The 15,583-nt window shown below is 41.2% G+C and overlaps 1 protein-coding gene across 4 annotated transcripts in view; it reads right to left on the bottom strand.

Moving 5' to 3' along the window:
* Positions 1-1,278: 1,278 nt before the first annotated feature.
* The window catches only part of ZNF652 (zinc finger protein 652), a 70,509-nt gene continuing 56,204 nt past the window's right edge, over positions 1,279-15,583 (bottom strand). For 3 of the 4 annotated variants that reach the window (XM_032615713.1, XM_032615714.1, XM_032615715.1), the window contains one exon: positions 9,929-10,440. In XM_032615713.1, the coding sequence (XP_032471604.1) occupies positions 9,929-10,440 (512 nt within the window). Of the gene's footprint in view, positions 10,441-15,583 lie in introns of all 4 variants that reach the window. The other variant, XM_032615716.1, reaches the window with a different exon arrangement.

Genomic DNA, 15,583 nt, shown 5'->3' with positions numbered 1-15,583 from the left:
TTAGTAGCTCACGATCAGCATTTAAAAAATAGAATAGAGGGCTTCCCTGGTGGCGCAGTGGTTGAGAGTCCGCCTGCCGATGCGGGGGACGCGGGTTCGTGCCCCGGTCCGGGAGGATCCCACATGCCGCGGAGCGGCTGAGCCCGTGAGCCATGGCCGCTGGGCCTGCGCGTCCAGAGCCTGTGCTCCGCAACGGGAGAGGCCGCAACAGTGAGAGGCCCGCGTACCACAAAAAAAAAAAAAAAAAAAGAATAGAAAATATCAAAGTGCAGCACAAAGATATTTTCCTTGGATTTTTAATTCACTTGTATAAATAAATTCATAGATATGTATATTGGATAGCCAAGTAATGAGAAAATACATTTCTTACTATGGGTCACAGCCAAAGTTTGAAAGCCACTGATTTAGTATACACTGGGGTAGGGGGAATATCTACTTTATATTCATGAAAAAAGTGTGTTAACATCAGCATCTAGTCAGAGTCACAAGATGATAAAGAATAAGAATGGTAATTCTATGATTTGGGCAGTTTTGTTCCGTTCTAAGAGGTTTGAAACAAAAGGAACCTTGAACAAGATTTCCTTTCTATGTGCTTAACTCCCTCACTGGAATCCTTAGACAGAAAGAAACGGTGGAATTCTGAGCTTGAAAGGCTCGATGGAAAATAGTTGATCCTCCAGTGGCTACAGTAATAGCTCTGAGGGCAAGCCTCACTGCTGGAGAATTATTTACTTGTTTGTTGTCAGGTTTCCTCCACTGGAACACGGGCTCCATGAGAGCAGGGGCTGTGTCTTGTTCACGGCTGAACCCCCGGTGGCCAGGTCAGGGCCCAATACATGTTAGGCACTCCATAAACATTTGTGGAGTAAACAAACGAGTGCACAAATTAATGGGAATAGGGGAAGGACAAGGAGCCTCATCCAAGTGCCCCATTGTATAATCACTGCTTTTCACTGAGCGTACTTTGTAAGCGCTTTCCATCGGTCTTCGTTTTCTTCAAACTGATTCAGAACCCAATCATGATCCTTTTTTTTCAAATACCGTTTTCTAGGATATGTTCAGGTTATCGTTCAGCTACACGGAGTGGTGTTACTGAAACCATCAGCACTGAGCCAGGCAGCCCAGAATGAAAGAGAACTAATCACTCTAACTTTGGCCAGCAGCCTTGAAAACGTTACCCTTCATAAAGAGGTCAGCAGGATTTGTGGGCTGGCCAGCCTATTGTGAGGACTGTCACATGAGGATAAGGAAGGAAGAAATGAAGAAATACACACGATGGATATGACTACTTTTTTTTTTTTTTTTTTTAACTGTGAACATTAGCATTAAGTTGGTTACCGTACACATCCAAAGGCCCAGCATCTCAGAAATATCATGAAGTGGCACACCTTGTACCAGAGTCTCGTAAGAATAAAATAAACAATGCTACATCAAGTGGTTAAAAATACACAGAAAAGTAGTTTTAACAGTCTATAAATTTTTTATACTTAAAATCATGATTGAGTTGAAATTAAAAAGTGCATTTCAATTGCTAAAAAAATAATATTGGTATAGTTAACACAAGGGGGGGAAATCAGTACATTGAGGGATCTGACAGGATAGTGGAATACAGAGGACTCAGGGAAGCTGGGCAAGTTTGGAGACTCAGGAGGGAAGCTTGGTTCCCCCTCACTACGGTTCCCTGGGGACAAGCAGCTCTCCTCTCCCCAGTATCTTTCCCATCTTACGAGATCCTGTCCTATTACCTGTCACCTCCCCAACTGAAAGACTCCTCTAAACTTCTTTGCAGCACGAGAGGTACCTGTCCTACATGAGTCCACCTTCACCTTCAATTGCGTCCTCACAGAGGTAGGAGAGGGACACTGCCCTCTTCTGGACTTGACACAAGTACCCCAGCTACGTGGCCTTAATCCTTATGACCTAGCAGGCAGAACAGGGACCAAGCAGCTTCTGTTTTGTCAAACTCCTTTGGACAAATATTCAACATTCAACAACAAGCTTTGTAAACCTAACGCTGAACAATTCCTGGCAAGCAAACTGGATTTTTTTCTTTAAGAAAAGAGGAAAAGTGCAAGTGATTTCAGTACTGTTGGGGAAAACAAAAATAAAGACAGACAAGTTACACCTGGGCCCCCTGTTACCTAAACCAATCCCAGCTTCAGTTTTGTTTTTTGCCAAGTGCTGGGGTTACAAGTGGATGCCTCTATCTGTCTGTATTGCTCAGGGTCAGACTTGGCTGGGGAAAAAGGGCCAGGCAGGTATCTGTTTGCAAGGCCATTCCAGGTACAAATGCCTCCTGGCTCTACGGGCTAAACAGGGTCTGGTGTTTCCTCTGGGTTGACTACTGACCTGCCTCTTGTGAGGAAGGTGCTGCTATGAGCACAAACAAAACTCATGGTCAGAGAGCCGATGAGGGTTAGGAGCCCTAAGACAAGTAACTGACACAGCGGGAACACACACTGGATTCTAACCGGGAGGAGCGGCTGCTGCAGGGGACTCCCTGCAGGTCAGGACACAGGGCTGACCCTGCTGACTTGGTCCCTGCCGTAACAGACATCTGCTTGGAGCAGAGAAGGTAAGAAGCACTTCCTCATTCAGACTCCAGAGCTACCCCTGCCGCTCGTGTCCTTCTCAGAGATGTAATGGCCCCGCGCTGGCGGTGGGACTTGGGAGAAAAGAAGCAAGGAGGGTGGCCTTCCTGCTCTGCGTTTAGCACACAACGGATCCCCCATGGGAAGGTTCTGGCTTTCGATCTCTGGCACCAATATGTAAAAAGGCTAATTCAGATGCCTGGTCCACAAGGACCTCTGACCCACATATCAACCTTTGTTTCCATCATGAAGGCTGAGCACTTAGTAATAAGGGAAATTGTCTTAAAAACCGAGATCTATAAATAAATATTGAGCCTAGAGAGAATGTTCTATAAGAGACTTAAAAGCGGGATCTTTCTTTAGAAGGCAAGAATAAAGAAGCTAAAGTATTTTGTTGCCCCCTTGTGGACAAAGCCAGTACTGCTGGTGGAGCAGAAACACGCTGCCCATGTCAAGAGGAAGATGTATGTTCAAACACATGGAAGATTGAGAAGAAGTCATCTGCTTTTCAGAGGCTGCAGAGATATGGTTGGGGATACAACTTCAGCAGTAAACACCAAAACTATGCCACACAGTTTCTTTCTTTTTTACTTTTGGAACAAGTCGAATGAGTTGAATAATGAAGCACAGAAAAGGTATTTCTAGGATAGGCTGGAGCTTCTAAAAGAACAAAATATTTCCCACCAACTTCTGAATGCGATTAATCGCAGCCTCAAGTCCTATGCAGAATGCGAGTTGGTGTCTCTGGCCTTGTGATCACACGGTCCCTCTTCACCTGTAAAAGTCAGGTAAGAAGGAAGCTGTGTTTGTTCGGAGGAGCTGGATAGTTAGAAACAACTTGATTCTTTGGCACATCCGCTATAGAGACAGGCTCTTTGGTTGATCAAAACCAACAATGCAAGTTCCAGATTTCCTTCCAAAGTTAAGCAAAATTCAGCTCCTACCCCTTCTTGCCCCATCCCCAAAATCATTTTCAAGTAATTTGTAACATCGCTGACCTCACCAGGGAAGCTCAAATAGTGTGAAACTAGAAAGCAGAGGAGATACTTCTTAGAGGCAAAGGCCCTTTGATACTCGTGCCAAACGTCTCCTACGTACAAAGACATGAAACAAGCCAACAGTCTGTCTCAGGGATGTGGCTCCTCAGGTGTGAGCGCCCCCCCACCCCCCCCCCCCGCTCCCCGCACGGCTCCCACTGCTGTACTGCCTGAGAGTCCCAGGAGAAAAGCCACAGATTCAAAGTGGTTACTTTAGGTAGCCAGTTACCACCTAAAAGAGGCAAACTTCTAGGTCTGGGGACTATCAAGGCATACTAAAGCAAGAAGATTTCAAACAACAAGAAACTCTTGTCACTTATTTCTGTAGAAATCTACTTTTTGCATTTTGTAAACAAGTATTCCCATTCCAAACAGCTAGTGACATCTTCAACTGTCTTGAATGTATCCATTATCAAACATAAGCATTCTCACACTGTCACACTACCCCACCAATAACATACTGTCGCCAGATAAAAGGAACAAGAATTTATTAACAGCTGCCTTCTTAGACTCCCACGTCACGTGGTGGTTAGTTAGCCTTGAAAACCTGAGTATCAGTATTATCAACTTTAAGGAAAGGGGCATGACGTCTTAAGTCAGAAAGGAAAAATTTCGACTAAGGCCAAAATAGCTTTCATTCACTTAAAAAAAAAAGCAATCTAATTTCCTCATTTTAATGAGGTCTGTTTGTCTTCAGTTTGGGAGGAGAACTGAAAGGGAGCCGGACACCTGTACGCAGCACGAACTGCGGTTCTGACCGTGAAAGATGAGCCAATCGCTACAATGTTTTATCAATAAGGTGCTCATATCACACGGAGAACACACTGAAACCTCCTTTTTATGACATCCTTCATATACTACGTATCAACAATATTTTAAAAATTAATTAGATGTGAACAAGTAGAAGAGAGTAACCGGAAGTTTCTGAGGGACAGAAGGATGAGAGAGGCAGATCAAAAATCAGTAAAGGACTTCGGATAAACCCAGAGAGCACTTTTAAATTGATTTGACTAAAATAACATTATGGGTACAACCTGGCCAAATGTTTCTCGAAGAGAGAGAGCGTATCAGAACAGGGCATAGCAAGAGCAGCAATCTGGATCCCTTAATCAGAAAGGGGAGGCATTTCAGGAAGACTAAGACGAGAAAAAGATGTTCAAAAGAGATACTCAATGACCTTTAATTTGAAAGGAACATCTACTTTCTGGTGAAAGAAAGGAACACGAGCAGTTAAGATAAGGATAAAGCCTTTCATCACTAGAGATGTAATACGTGAAGAAATAAGATATAAATAAAAGTTTAAAATGTAATCTAAAAGTGACATGGGGGAACAAAACAGAAATACATAAAAAATTCACATCCAAGGTTTTAGAGCTAGTTTGTAGAGACAAATCAATTGGAATAAGAGTGAGTTCCAATACTCATGGACGATGAATAATCAGAGGTAGGATTTAGATCAGGAAAAGAATGTTCCATGATGCTGGCTTTTTGAAGGCACTCAAGAACAGAGTGAGAGAGACTGAAGCTGCAGTGAGATAATACAGGATTAGTGAGAGATGTACACTCACTAATCTGTCATAAGGAAATAAAAACAACTCCAGGAACATTATGACAAGACATGTATTATCAAGTTATACACAGAGTCTAACAAGGTAGAAATCCGCTTTGTAAGTAGCTTCTTGCAACAATATAGCTTCTACTTAGGGAATGAGAAAGAGAAGTTTGTTTTCCCGATATGCAATTCTGCAAAATAGTTTAATGAAAAATTTGATAAGTGGTACATTATCTAGTTCTTTAAACAAATTTACTGAGGCTAAAGCTTCAAAGCTGGGACAACCAAGGAGTTTGATTTTCCTTTGAATCTTGCAAAACCTATCCTCTAAGACAAAAAGATCTGATCACAAAGTCTATAAAAAGTCTAGAGAGTATAAAAGTACAGAACTATGAAAGTAGATATATCGATGGCAACTTTTATGGCTTCCATAGAAAGTGTAGAGAGGATCTCTGGTTTGCTTTATCGAGGTAGTGTCCAGGGTTGGAAGGTCATTGTTATTTGTTATAAACACTACAGATGACAGAAGCAGGTTAGCTAGGGTGTTGCTAGTACATAATAATGCCAGTATCTCTAGTGGCTCATGACCTTTCATTCCCGAAAAAAATGATCTTTTGGGAAATTTCCTATCTTGGTTTAGGTAAATGAAAATTAAAACCCAATATTTACTTGCTCAATTTTATAGTCTGAAGAATTCCAAGTTAGTTGATTTTTGTAATGGGAGAGAGTTGATAAAATTCTTAGGTGTAACTTATCCCTTTTTCATCAAATACTTCCCATACAGTCTGGAACAGCATCGAAATGTTCATCGTGTGGATCAGCGATGTAATAAAAGTTGTCTCTTCTATGCAGTAGCTCAAACAGATGGGTTTCTCTAACTTTAGTTTTCTTCTCTCGCTCTCTCTCTCTTTTTAGACATTAAAACCCCACGTACTACCATTCTGTGTCTCACTAACGGAAATCTTCAAGATGTGGTAAATATAATACACGTCTGCAATGGATTTCTATTTCTGCTTGATTTTCTTAAGATTTAAAACTTCCAGTGAAATAAAAATTAAGCTAAACAAGCATATCCGTTCAAGAAACATAAAAAGTGAAAAAAATTTCAAGAAGTAGAAAAAGTGTACAAGTATCTCTTCAGAGTATTTTGCCTCCAGTTAGTATACAAGGGACAATCAAATTATAGGGAGCATTCTAACCACAATGAAAAGGTACTTTCAACCAATGTAGTTTTAAAAAAGACGGTACAACTGTGGTAATATCCACGCTCAGTCATTAATTTAGAACGGTTAATGGAAAAACGGTAGACTGTAAAAGTATACATAACTGATTTGCAAAGGTTACTTTGAACTACTGTAGTAAAGTTTTATGTGGAGACTTCCCTGCTTGCTAAAAATAAGGATCAAATCACAAATATACACGGAAAGGAAGCCACGTGCTTTTAAACCGTTCATCTTATCTTCTTCATTCAGATGTAAAATCTGACTCAGTATGAGCCCGCCCCACTCAATTTGAGAAAGCAACAAGCAGCCTTTCATTCAGGCTAAGGAAGAGTTTATATTTGAATGATACATCTATGAGAAAAGAATAGGAAAGTGCAAAAAAAATTCAAAAAGCAATAGCAACTCAAGCTGGGAATTTTCAAGTAAGTCTTAACTCTAGCGACGACACAAGCCTTTGAAGACAGTAAAATTAAGTCAGGAGAAACAGCCTCAATTTGGTATCTATATAATGCTGAAATGTGGCCTTTGCTGTCTTTAAAATTTAAGTACAGATAAGGCCTGAGAACTCAAACTCCTCCACAGTTCTTTTTTTCATAAACAGATAACAAGTAGTTAATAAGTTTTGAATAAGTCACAGGGCGCTGTACTATAGGTGGGAGGGAACACACCATATATAAATGCAACTTTTATTTTAGTAAAGGACCCCAATCAAAATTTTAACCCTGAGTTTGAGTCTTAAGCGTGTTAAACCTGATGCACGTATACGTTTAAGGCTTAATTCTTCAGTCCTTCTATTCAGAAGCATTAATGGCATGAATATTCTTAATGCATTTCATTAGGCATATGTAATATGACACTGGTGAGGAGTCGTTATATTCTGAGCAGTTTTCCCGAAGACCACAAACCCCAAATCAGGGAGGGTATGCTTATCTAGGGAAAAAAAGTTGGAAGTTTCCAGATTGTTCCACAATACATTTCACTAAGAAATGTATTGTTTGACAATGCTGATTTTTAAAAAAAGATAATCCTTTCTTTGCTTCTGTTAAGGGTGGTGGTGATTATTTGCTTAATATTGGTTTTCCTATGTAGTAGATATTTTCTTATGGCTATATTCACTTGAATGGAAAATCAAATATGACTACCTGAATTTTCCAGTGTGTCATTATAGTACACCTCATAAAATGGTTGATTCAATGGTCTCAAGTCTAGAATTCAGAACTGCTGCCCAATATTGTAAATTTATTTAGAACAAAATAAGGTATAACCAATTAACTAAGCTGTAATTTACATCTTAAACATCATTTTAATATTACAAGCTTGGACATGAAATAATGGTATGTCCACACATATACCACACATGGTATATCCACAAACTTGTCATGGAACGCCAAGGAGACTGTGTAAATAAGGGGAGGCAGCCACTAAAGATATAACAGTCATAAATAAGGAATTAACTTTTCTTATTGGTTTGGGTACTTGAGTGTTCAAAGAATGTATACAAATATTTAATACCACATTCCTTAGAAGTTACATCCAGAAACAGGAAAAGTATGTCTTGAGATACTTTTCCGCCTCATTCCCAAATTCTCCTATGCTCATTATAGAAGACAAAGGCAGTAATCAGAAGGAAAAAATCTGGAAATATTAAACCAAAAAGCTAACAGAGAATGCGATATTTTAAAAATAGGGACTTAACCTCAATGGAAAGAGTTCCAGTTTTCCTACCACAGAGCTAATCAGCCAGAAAAAGTGCTGTAAGTCTATCTGCACACTTAATATTAAAAATAAAAAAATAAATAAAAGTCAGGGTTCTGATTCAGGCAAAGATTTAAAACCTTGAGGAAAGAAAAATGAAGAAATTTCAAGATTAAAAAAATGAGAGGGGGGGGGGGAGAAAGAAAGACCTCGCTTTGAAACTCAGTTCGCTGAGATGAAAAATTACAAAACTTTTATCTACACTGAGTCTGGATAAATGTGATCAGTTAAATATAACCAATCTGTCAGCCCTTCTGTTCAGCCTTTCTTATAATGAGCTCCTGACTGACCATGCTCTTTAGAAGTTACCCAAACTCTTTCAAACCTGCCCCATTTGCGGCTCTCCTTATCACCAAGAAGGCTGCTATCACATCATCGCTTGCAGAGGACAGGGCAGCAAAACGTCATTTTCTCTCTCTCACCACAATTTAAACTGTGTCAGAATAGCTCGAAGTTGTGACTACATCCATGGATAGAAGAGACATTTTAAAAGTCATAACCAATTTGTGTTCTTATCCAAATTTCTCAGCCGCTATCAGGCAACACCACGTTTGTGATTTTAGTGTACTATTTTATCTTTTTGTGACAATTAGAAAAATAAAGCAACCTTAAAGTGAGCAGTGTATTAGGAGACTTCAGTTGGTCGTCCCACAGAGGCTGAACCTGAATACATTTCTGGGGGAAGCGAGACGTGACTGAGAGGAAACAGCCTCCGCCACCTCCTCCTCTTGACGGCGAACGGCTTTACTCAGATTTTCAAAACAGGCCAGCTTCAGGTGACCTCCCTGGAAAAGGCTCAACCCTCTGCAAATCATTCCATTCAACATACTAACTGAGCCGAACGAAACACGGAGGACACAGCATGTCCGTGAGCCTAACAGGCCCCCGAGTGTTAAGCAGAGATTAAAAAACTACCAAGGACTTATGCCAAATTCCGAAAGCAAAACCTCATTTTCGCAGTAACCTGGTCTGGAGACCCTTTCAGATACATCTAGTCTCTGAAGCACCTTTGAGTTGTACGGATGTAAGAATAACTTTGAACTATAGAAGTTATATGCATCTTTAAGAATCACATTTTGATGATTATAAAAATTTTTTCTATTTTACAACATAGGTCCAGCTACACTGAAAAAATTACACTGCTTATTGAAATACATTTCATTTTAGAAACAGACTACTAAAGAAGTCTATACAAAAACTCTAAAATAATTTCTGTAGTAAAATAAAGAGTGCATTAGGAGAGCTACACAAAGAAGAAAATTTCTGTCTTTCTCTATAATGCTTGATATACTGTGAAACATGGCTAGCTCAACTCTGAAGCCAGCACCAAAAGCTGAAAAGAATGTTACAATACACAGTGATACAATTAATGCTCTGGATTAATGTCACAGCCTTCCCGATTAGTACAAAGGAAACCAGGCCTGTCCCCTCTTTGAGGAGAAGTCCAGGATATAAAAGCAAGCATACCTCATCAGCTGATATGAAATTATAAAATTCCACAAGTCTGAGTATTTGAAATTTATAAAAGTCACCAGAAAATGCAAGCAAATTGGGCTTTAGTTCGGTGGTTCCCTGGTTCGACAGTTCCCTCCGTGAGCTCAGGGTCTTCTCGTCCACTCCCTCGGATGTGCTGATTCACCAAGACAATGACAAAGCTCTTGGTGGAGACTGAGGAGAGTCTGACAGCTACAGAAACGCTCACCGACCCCCACTCTGCAAACTCACACCGGGGCACGGAACTCGCGGAGAACACATTTAAGGAGATGGATGTTAGTGATGCTGGGCTGAACTGTTCTTCTCTGCCAGGTGCCGCAGAAAGGTGTCCTCACCCTGGCCCCTGTTATTTAAAGGCTCGCTCTTAAAGAGAGCTGGAGGTGGGGGGAGGTGAGGGACCGGGGGGATAGGAAGGTGGTGTGGGTGGTGAGGGTGTGCGTGGATGTGCAGGTGCGAGAAGGGGTGGGGCATGGGCCGAGGCGTTAGCGTGCTGACGGGGTTCATGCTGATGGGAGGGGCGGGGGTCGTGGGGGTGCTCCCCACAGAAGGAACTGGGGTGGCCGGGGAGGTTGTGAGTGGGATCTGGACAGCAGGCGGCACGTTCACGGGGCTGGTCACCCGAAAGCACTTCTCTTTGTGGGCCTTAAGCATGTTGGAGAAGCGGAACCGCTGGCCGCACACATCACACGGATAGGGCTTCTCGCCTGTATGAGTTCTGCGGTGCCTCTTCATGTTGGGGCGGCTGGTGAAGCTTTTGCCACAGATTTCACAGATAAAGGGTTTCTCTCCTGAGACGAACACAGACACAAAAACAGGATTAACACACTAGGCGGCAAGTATGTGCCCCAGCTATTCCTCATACCAAAAAAGGAGGTTACCACTCCTCTCCCTTATGGCATATTATATTCTAGTAGTCATAAAAGAGTTCCCCAAAGTTGGGACTTAACAAAAAGGAGCAGATACAACTAAAACTTACTTACAACCTACCATCTGGGCTTGGTTAAAAGAACAAGAAAGGCTTCTACAGTAGTGATCTTCCACATCCTACAGGAAGAAGTGTTCAAATGGCTTTCCTGTGTTCCAGGGAACCAAGCCCACAGATGAGTCTCTGCCTCTAAGCATAGGCGAGCCGATCTGTGAGCAATTTCTGACATTCCAACCCAGAGTAGGACTTTGCTGATAATGTCTTGTGGAGGACATAAGTCTCCGCACGTCTACTCGAACATAATCCTTAGAATGCAGCTTACGCTTTGCTGTCTGGGGAAATTCTGGACTGACTCACCCTACAACACAGATTTCGCACCACAGTGTTTCTCTGCAGGCGGCTCTCCATTACGTGGGGCTGTCTGCACACCTGAAGAGCGCTCAGTGGTCCTGGCGCCAGACTACTTATATGCCCCCAAGAAATTCTGACCATCAAGAATGTCCCCACACCATTGCCAAATGCCCATGGGTGTGGGGATGGTTGAGCGGCAGGCTACCGTTCTTGGTGGAGAACCACTGGGGAAATGAGCCAAAAAGGAAACAAAACCCCCTAGCTCTAAGGGCACTTAGGGAGGAAATTAGGTCTGGGTTCTAAGGGCTTATTAAACTTCCTAACTTTCCTTTGGACTTACTGCTTAGTTCTATGCTATGTCTGCCTGCCTCTCTCCCCAGGCCACAGGGAGAAACAAAATGATGTTTGGACACACACGTCCATGGTCACTGCATCCAGAATGCTGTGGTGCGGTGCGGAATACCTGTCCACGTGTGCTTCAGCGACCATGTGCTTGTATTTAGCAATTCCTTCACCAATGCTCAGTGTATGTCGCTTGTATCTCGACTGTAGCTCCTGCTACAAGAGTTTGCTCTCACTTCAATGATTACTCCCTCTGTTTCTAACAGGTGTCCTTATTCTACTCTGTATAAATAAGAGCTGTTGTGTATGGAGTCTTAGTGCGTGCTTGGCACTGTTCTAATCCCTTGACACCTTATTAACCTCTGGTGATCCTCACAGCCTTATGAGGTAGGTACGCTATTATCCCTATTTTACTGATGAGGAAATTAAGAAACTTGCTGGAGGTTCTACAGTCAGTGGAGAGGCAGGATTTAAAACTCTGCAGTCTGGCGCCAGACACGTAAAACAACGGCGCTTCACACCTCAACGTCTTGTGCATTCCTGAACACACAAAGGAATGTTATTTTCTTACTGTTTTCCTCCACTTTGGGACTCCTTCTAACACTATGCGCAAACTCCCCTTTATCCATGTTGTAGTCCTTATTTCTTCTCTCTGCCTTTGAAAACTGACATCTCCAGTTGCCTCCTTCCATGGGAGCCAGACTTTTCCTCACTTCCCATGAGAGACTGAATCGAACCATCAGGAGGGATCAGTTTTCTCCATGGTTACCGGTACTATTTGCTGACTATAATATTTCTTTTATCTTCCTACCTTTCATTATTCAATCACTGCCACTGCTAGGCTCTTCACTGTGATTCATACTCATCTTTCTAGATAAATTCTGTACTGGCTTGTGTTCCTTCTTTTTAATCCATTTCCTCCAATTAAAAACTTCAAATTCTATGTTAAATGGAATTGATTAAATCAGTTGTGGTAATGCCCATCTAATGGAGAGTGCTATTAAAAACAATATTATAAAAGTATAGAAATGTAGTTATTAACATGAAAATCTATAATCTGTTATCTATAGTCTATTAAGTAAAACAAGCAAGTTATGAACACGTACACACGGTATTATCCATTTTTAATGAAAAATACGTGTAGGAACATATGGAAAGAAATAAAACAAATGTTACCGGTGATCATCTCTAGATAATGGGATTATGAGTGACATTTTACTCTATTTTTGATGCTTATATGTACTTCCTGTTTTCTAAAATAAACATGATTTACTTGTATAATAAAATGTTTTAAAAGCACACCTGTTTGATAACCTATCAATCCCCTTGACCCCTTCCTCCTTGACTTCATTGCTAACAGCCATGCGGAACCAGAGCCTAAGGACCTAATGTTTGAATTGTTAGTCTAATACGAGCAAACATTCTCCACTTAATTCACTAATCACTTCCTAGGTTCACTAGACACTTTATTCATTGATAGTTTACTTAATGTATGGACATGTAACTTTCTGTTATGTGCTCAAACCTGGATCCAGTCCTGGATCTCTCTCATCATCCATCTCTCATTTGTAGTCTTCTAGGCTATAATGATTTGCCACAGAAAGACTAAAAACTGTTAGAACTGGCCTACCATAAATCCATGTATTCCAATTTAAATGGGTCCTCTTAACTACTTAGTCATCTTTTATCCATTTCTTGATGTCCTACCAAGTTTTCCACATTTGTTACTCAGACATAAACCCACAATCCCACCCAACTCTAACTCTCATTATTCATTAGGCCTCATCTCCTAACTGTGCTAATGACTGATGATAAGGTTTCCCTGAAACCTCAAGGTAAGATTACAATGAGGCTGAAACAAGGAAAAATCAAAATGTAACATTTGAAATCAACCACCTGCACAATGTCCCACCTTAAGGAAGTGCTAGTAAATGGGTGGCTGGAGGAGATACTAACAGCTAAGTCCTTAGGTAACTAGAAAGCACATATGTCGATACATCTTATGATGTAACCTAACTGTTACATACAGATAAAGCTAACCTAATTATAAGAAACGGTACTGTAATGAGTCTGAAGAACGCACATAATAAATGAAGACAGAATCTGCAGGGAAGATAGAAAGAGCAAGAATTCGGCTACTTAGCTGTCTATTGAACTTTCAAAGGAAAAAGTGATCTGGCCAGTGAACACAAGCACCCCAGTCTGCTTATGAATATCCTGGAGCAGCATCAGAAATCTGTGTATCTATATATCTGGCCTACCATCACGTTACAATCGTTCCCCTGGATTACTGCAATGTCCCCCCGACTGGCTTCACCATCTCTATTCTTGCTCCCCACCCTCCAATCCACTCTTCACACTGTAGCCAGAGAGACCTTTCAGATGTGTCACGTTCTGCTTAAAGCCACCGAAGAACGTCCCACTGTCCTCAGAATAAAGCTCAAACTTTTCTACATGGCTCATTCTGTGATGCGGTACTTGCTTACTGCTCTCCGGTATCGTGTCTTATTATACTCCCTGCCTCCCCTCCTCCCCCAATCCATCAAACTCTAACCAACTTCATTTAGTTGTACTTACTGTGCTCTCATCACCAAACCACTGTTAGGCCTTGCCTGTCTATCACCCCAACGTGACTATAAGCTCTGTGAATCTAGGGACTATTTCAGTCTTGTTCGCTACAGTAGCCCCGTTTAGTAGATTCTTGATTAATATTTATAAATAAATATTAGTTAATTCTAAGACATGCATTTCCCCCCAAATATTTACATCTGTGAAACTGACATATACCATAACAATCGGTGACGTGTCATTCTTTAATTTGCAGCATTTTCTTAGCGATACATAAATGAGGTTTGTCTTAAAACTGATGGCTTCTTGGATTCCATGAAGGATGGTACTCACAATTAAGATCACTCAATTACCTTCCTTTGCTGTAATTTTCTGTCCCTGATGATCTTGTGATTATAATTTAGCTTCTCATATAAATTTATTTTACGCAAAGAATATTCAGACCAAAGAACATAAGAGTTCGGAAGCACTTGTCACTCACTCAGGCTTTTCACTGTAAATTAGCAACTTTATTTATATATTATTCAGATTGTTTAGCACAGATCAATCCCTCTGACCCTCATCTGCTTGGGTACACTGACAAATTCTGGAAGCTGAGAACCAGACTCTGGGATGGTGCTTTTTGCCCTCATGATGTCCCGCGTATCCCTCCATTTTATTACTTGCTTCATTAAATTTGTATCAGAGTAACTAAGTATGTGTTTCTGGAGTCAGACTGCCTTGGACAAGTTCTTTACTCTCTGAGCCTCATCTGAAAAATGAAGATAATAATAATAGGTTATTGCGGTAAGTTAGAAATTCGAGGAAAGTGCTTAGAACAGTATTTGGTACGTGGCAGACATTCCGTGCATTTTAGTGCTGCTATTATCATCATCATCATCATCACTACCGCTGGACTGTAAGCTCCTTGAGGGCAAAAAGCAGGTCATAATTCATCCTGTATCCCTCGGCACTTAGCACTGTGCCTGGTACAAAGAGAATCAACAATTATTCTATGTTGAACTCACCCCATGTCCACACCATCCCAGGAAACCCTGCCTGAGGGCTGGTCGGCTTCCCTAGATAAGATCTACCTCACTTCTCTTTTAACTGCAAAGAAACAGCCCAATCAGTGTCAGTTCCTGCAATGGCCTTAACCCCCACCAAAACATACTCTAAATGTGGTTTCATCCAGCCTTAAAAGACGTATCCCTTTTCTTCTTTAAAAGCTAACCCTTCTCGGATCCTTTCAGGTACTATTGTAATCCTTATTTAGTACCAAGGAACCAGAGGCCCACAGGGGTTGCATAATTCACTTAAGGTCACACTGCTAGTGAGCGGCAGAGCCAGGTGTGTCCAACTCCACCATCCAGCGCTTTCCCAGTGTGATCATTACAAACAATACTAAAAGGCAGATGCAAACCAGGGAAAAGGATTTTAATATTGGTGTTAGACAAGGTCCCATATATATAAATATACACAAAGAGCTATATATATAAAGAGCTATCATAAACAATAAGAAAAAGCCAAACACTGCAATGGCAAGATGAATACAGAAAAGGCACGAGCAATTCAGAAAAGAAAGTATACTGATACGCAACGAGCATATGAAAAAGAATGTGCAAATTAACACAGTAAGAAACCACTTTTCACCGATTAATTCAACCATGATTTTATTTAGCATTGGACAGGGTTGGGAAAATGGGTATTTTCACGTGCAGCTGGTAAGAGTGTACGTGGATGGCTATTTTGCAATACATACCACC

The sequence above is a fragment of the Phocoena sinus genome, chromosome 20, assembly GCF_008692025.1.
Source record: "Phocoena sinus isolate mPhoSin1 chromosome 20, mPhoSin1.pri, whole genome shotgun sequence".
Lineage (NCBI taxonomy): Eukaryota > Metazoa > Chordata > Mammalia > Artiodactyla > Phocoenidae > Phocoena > Phocoena sinus.
This window is presented reverse-complemented; position numbering and strand designations above follow the sequence as displayed.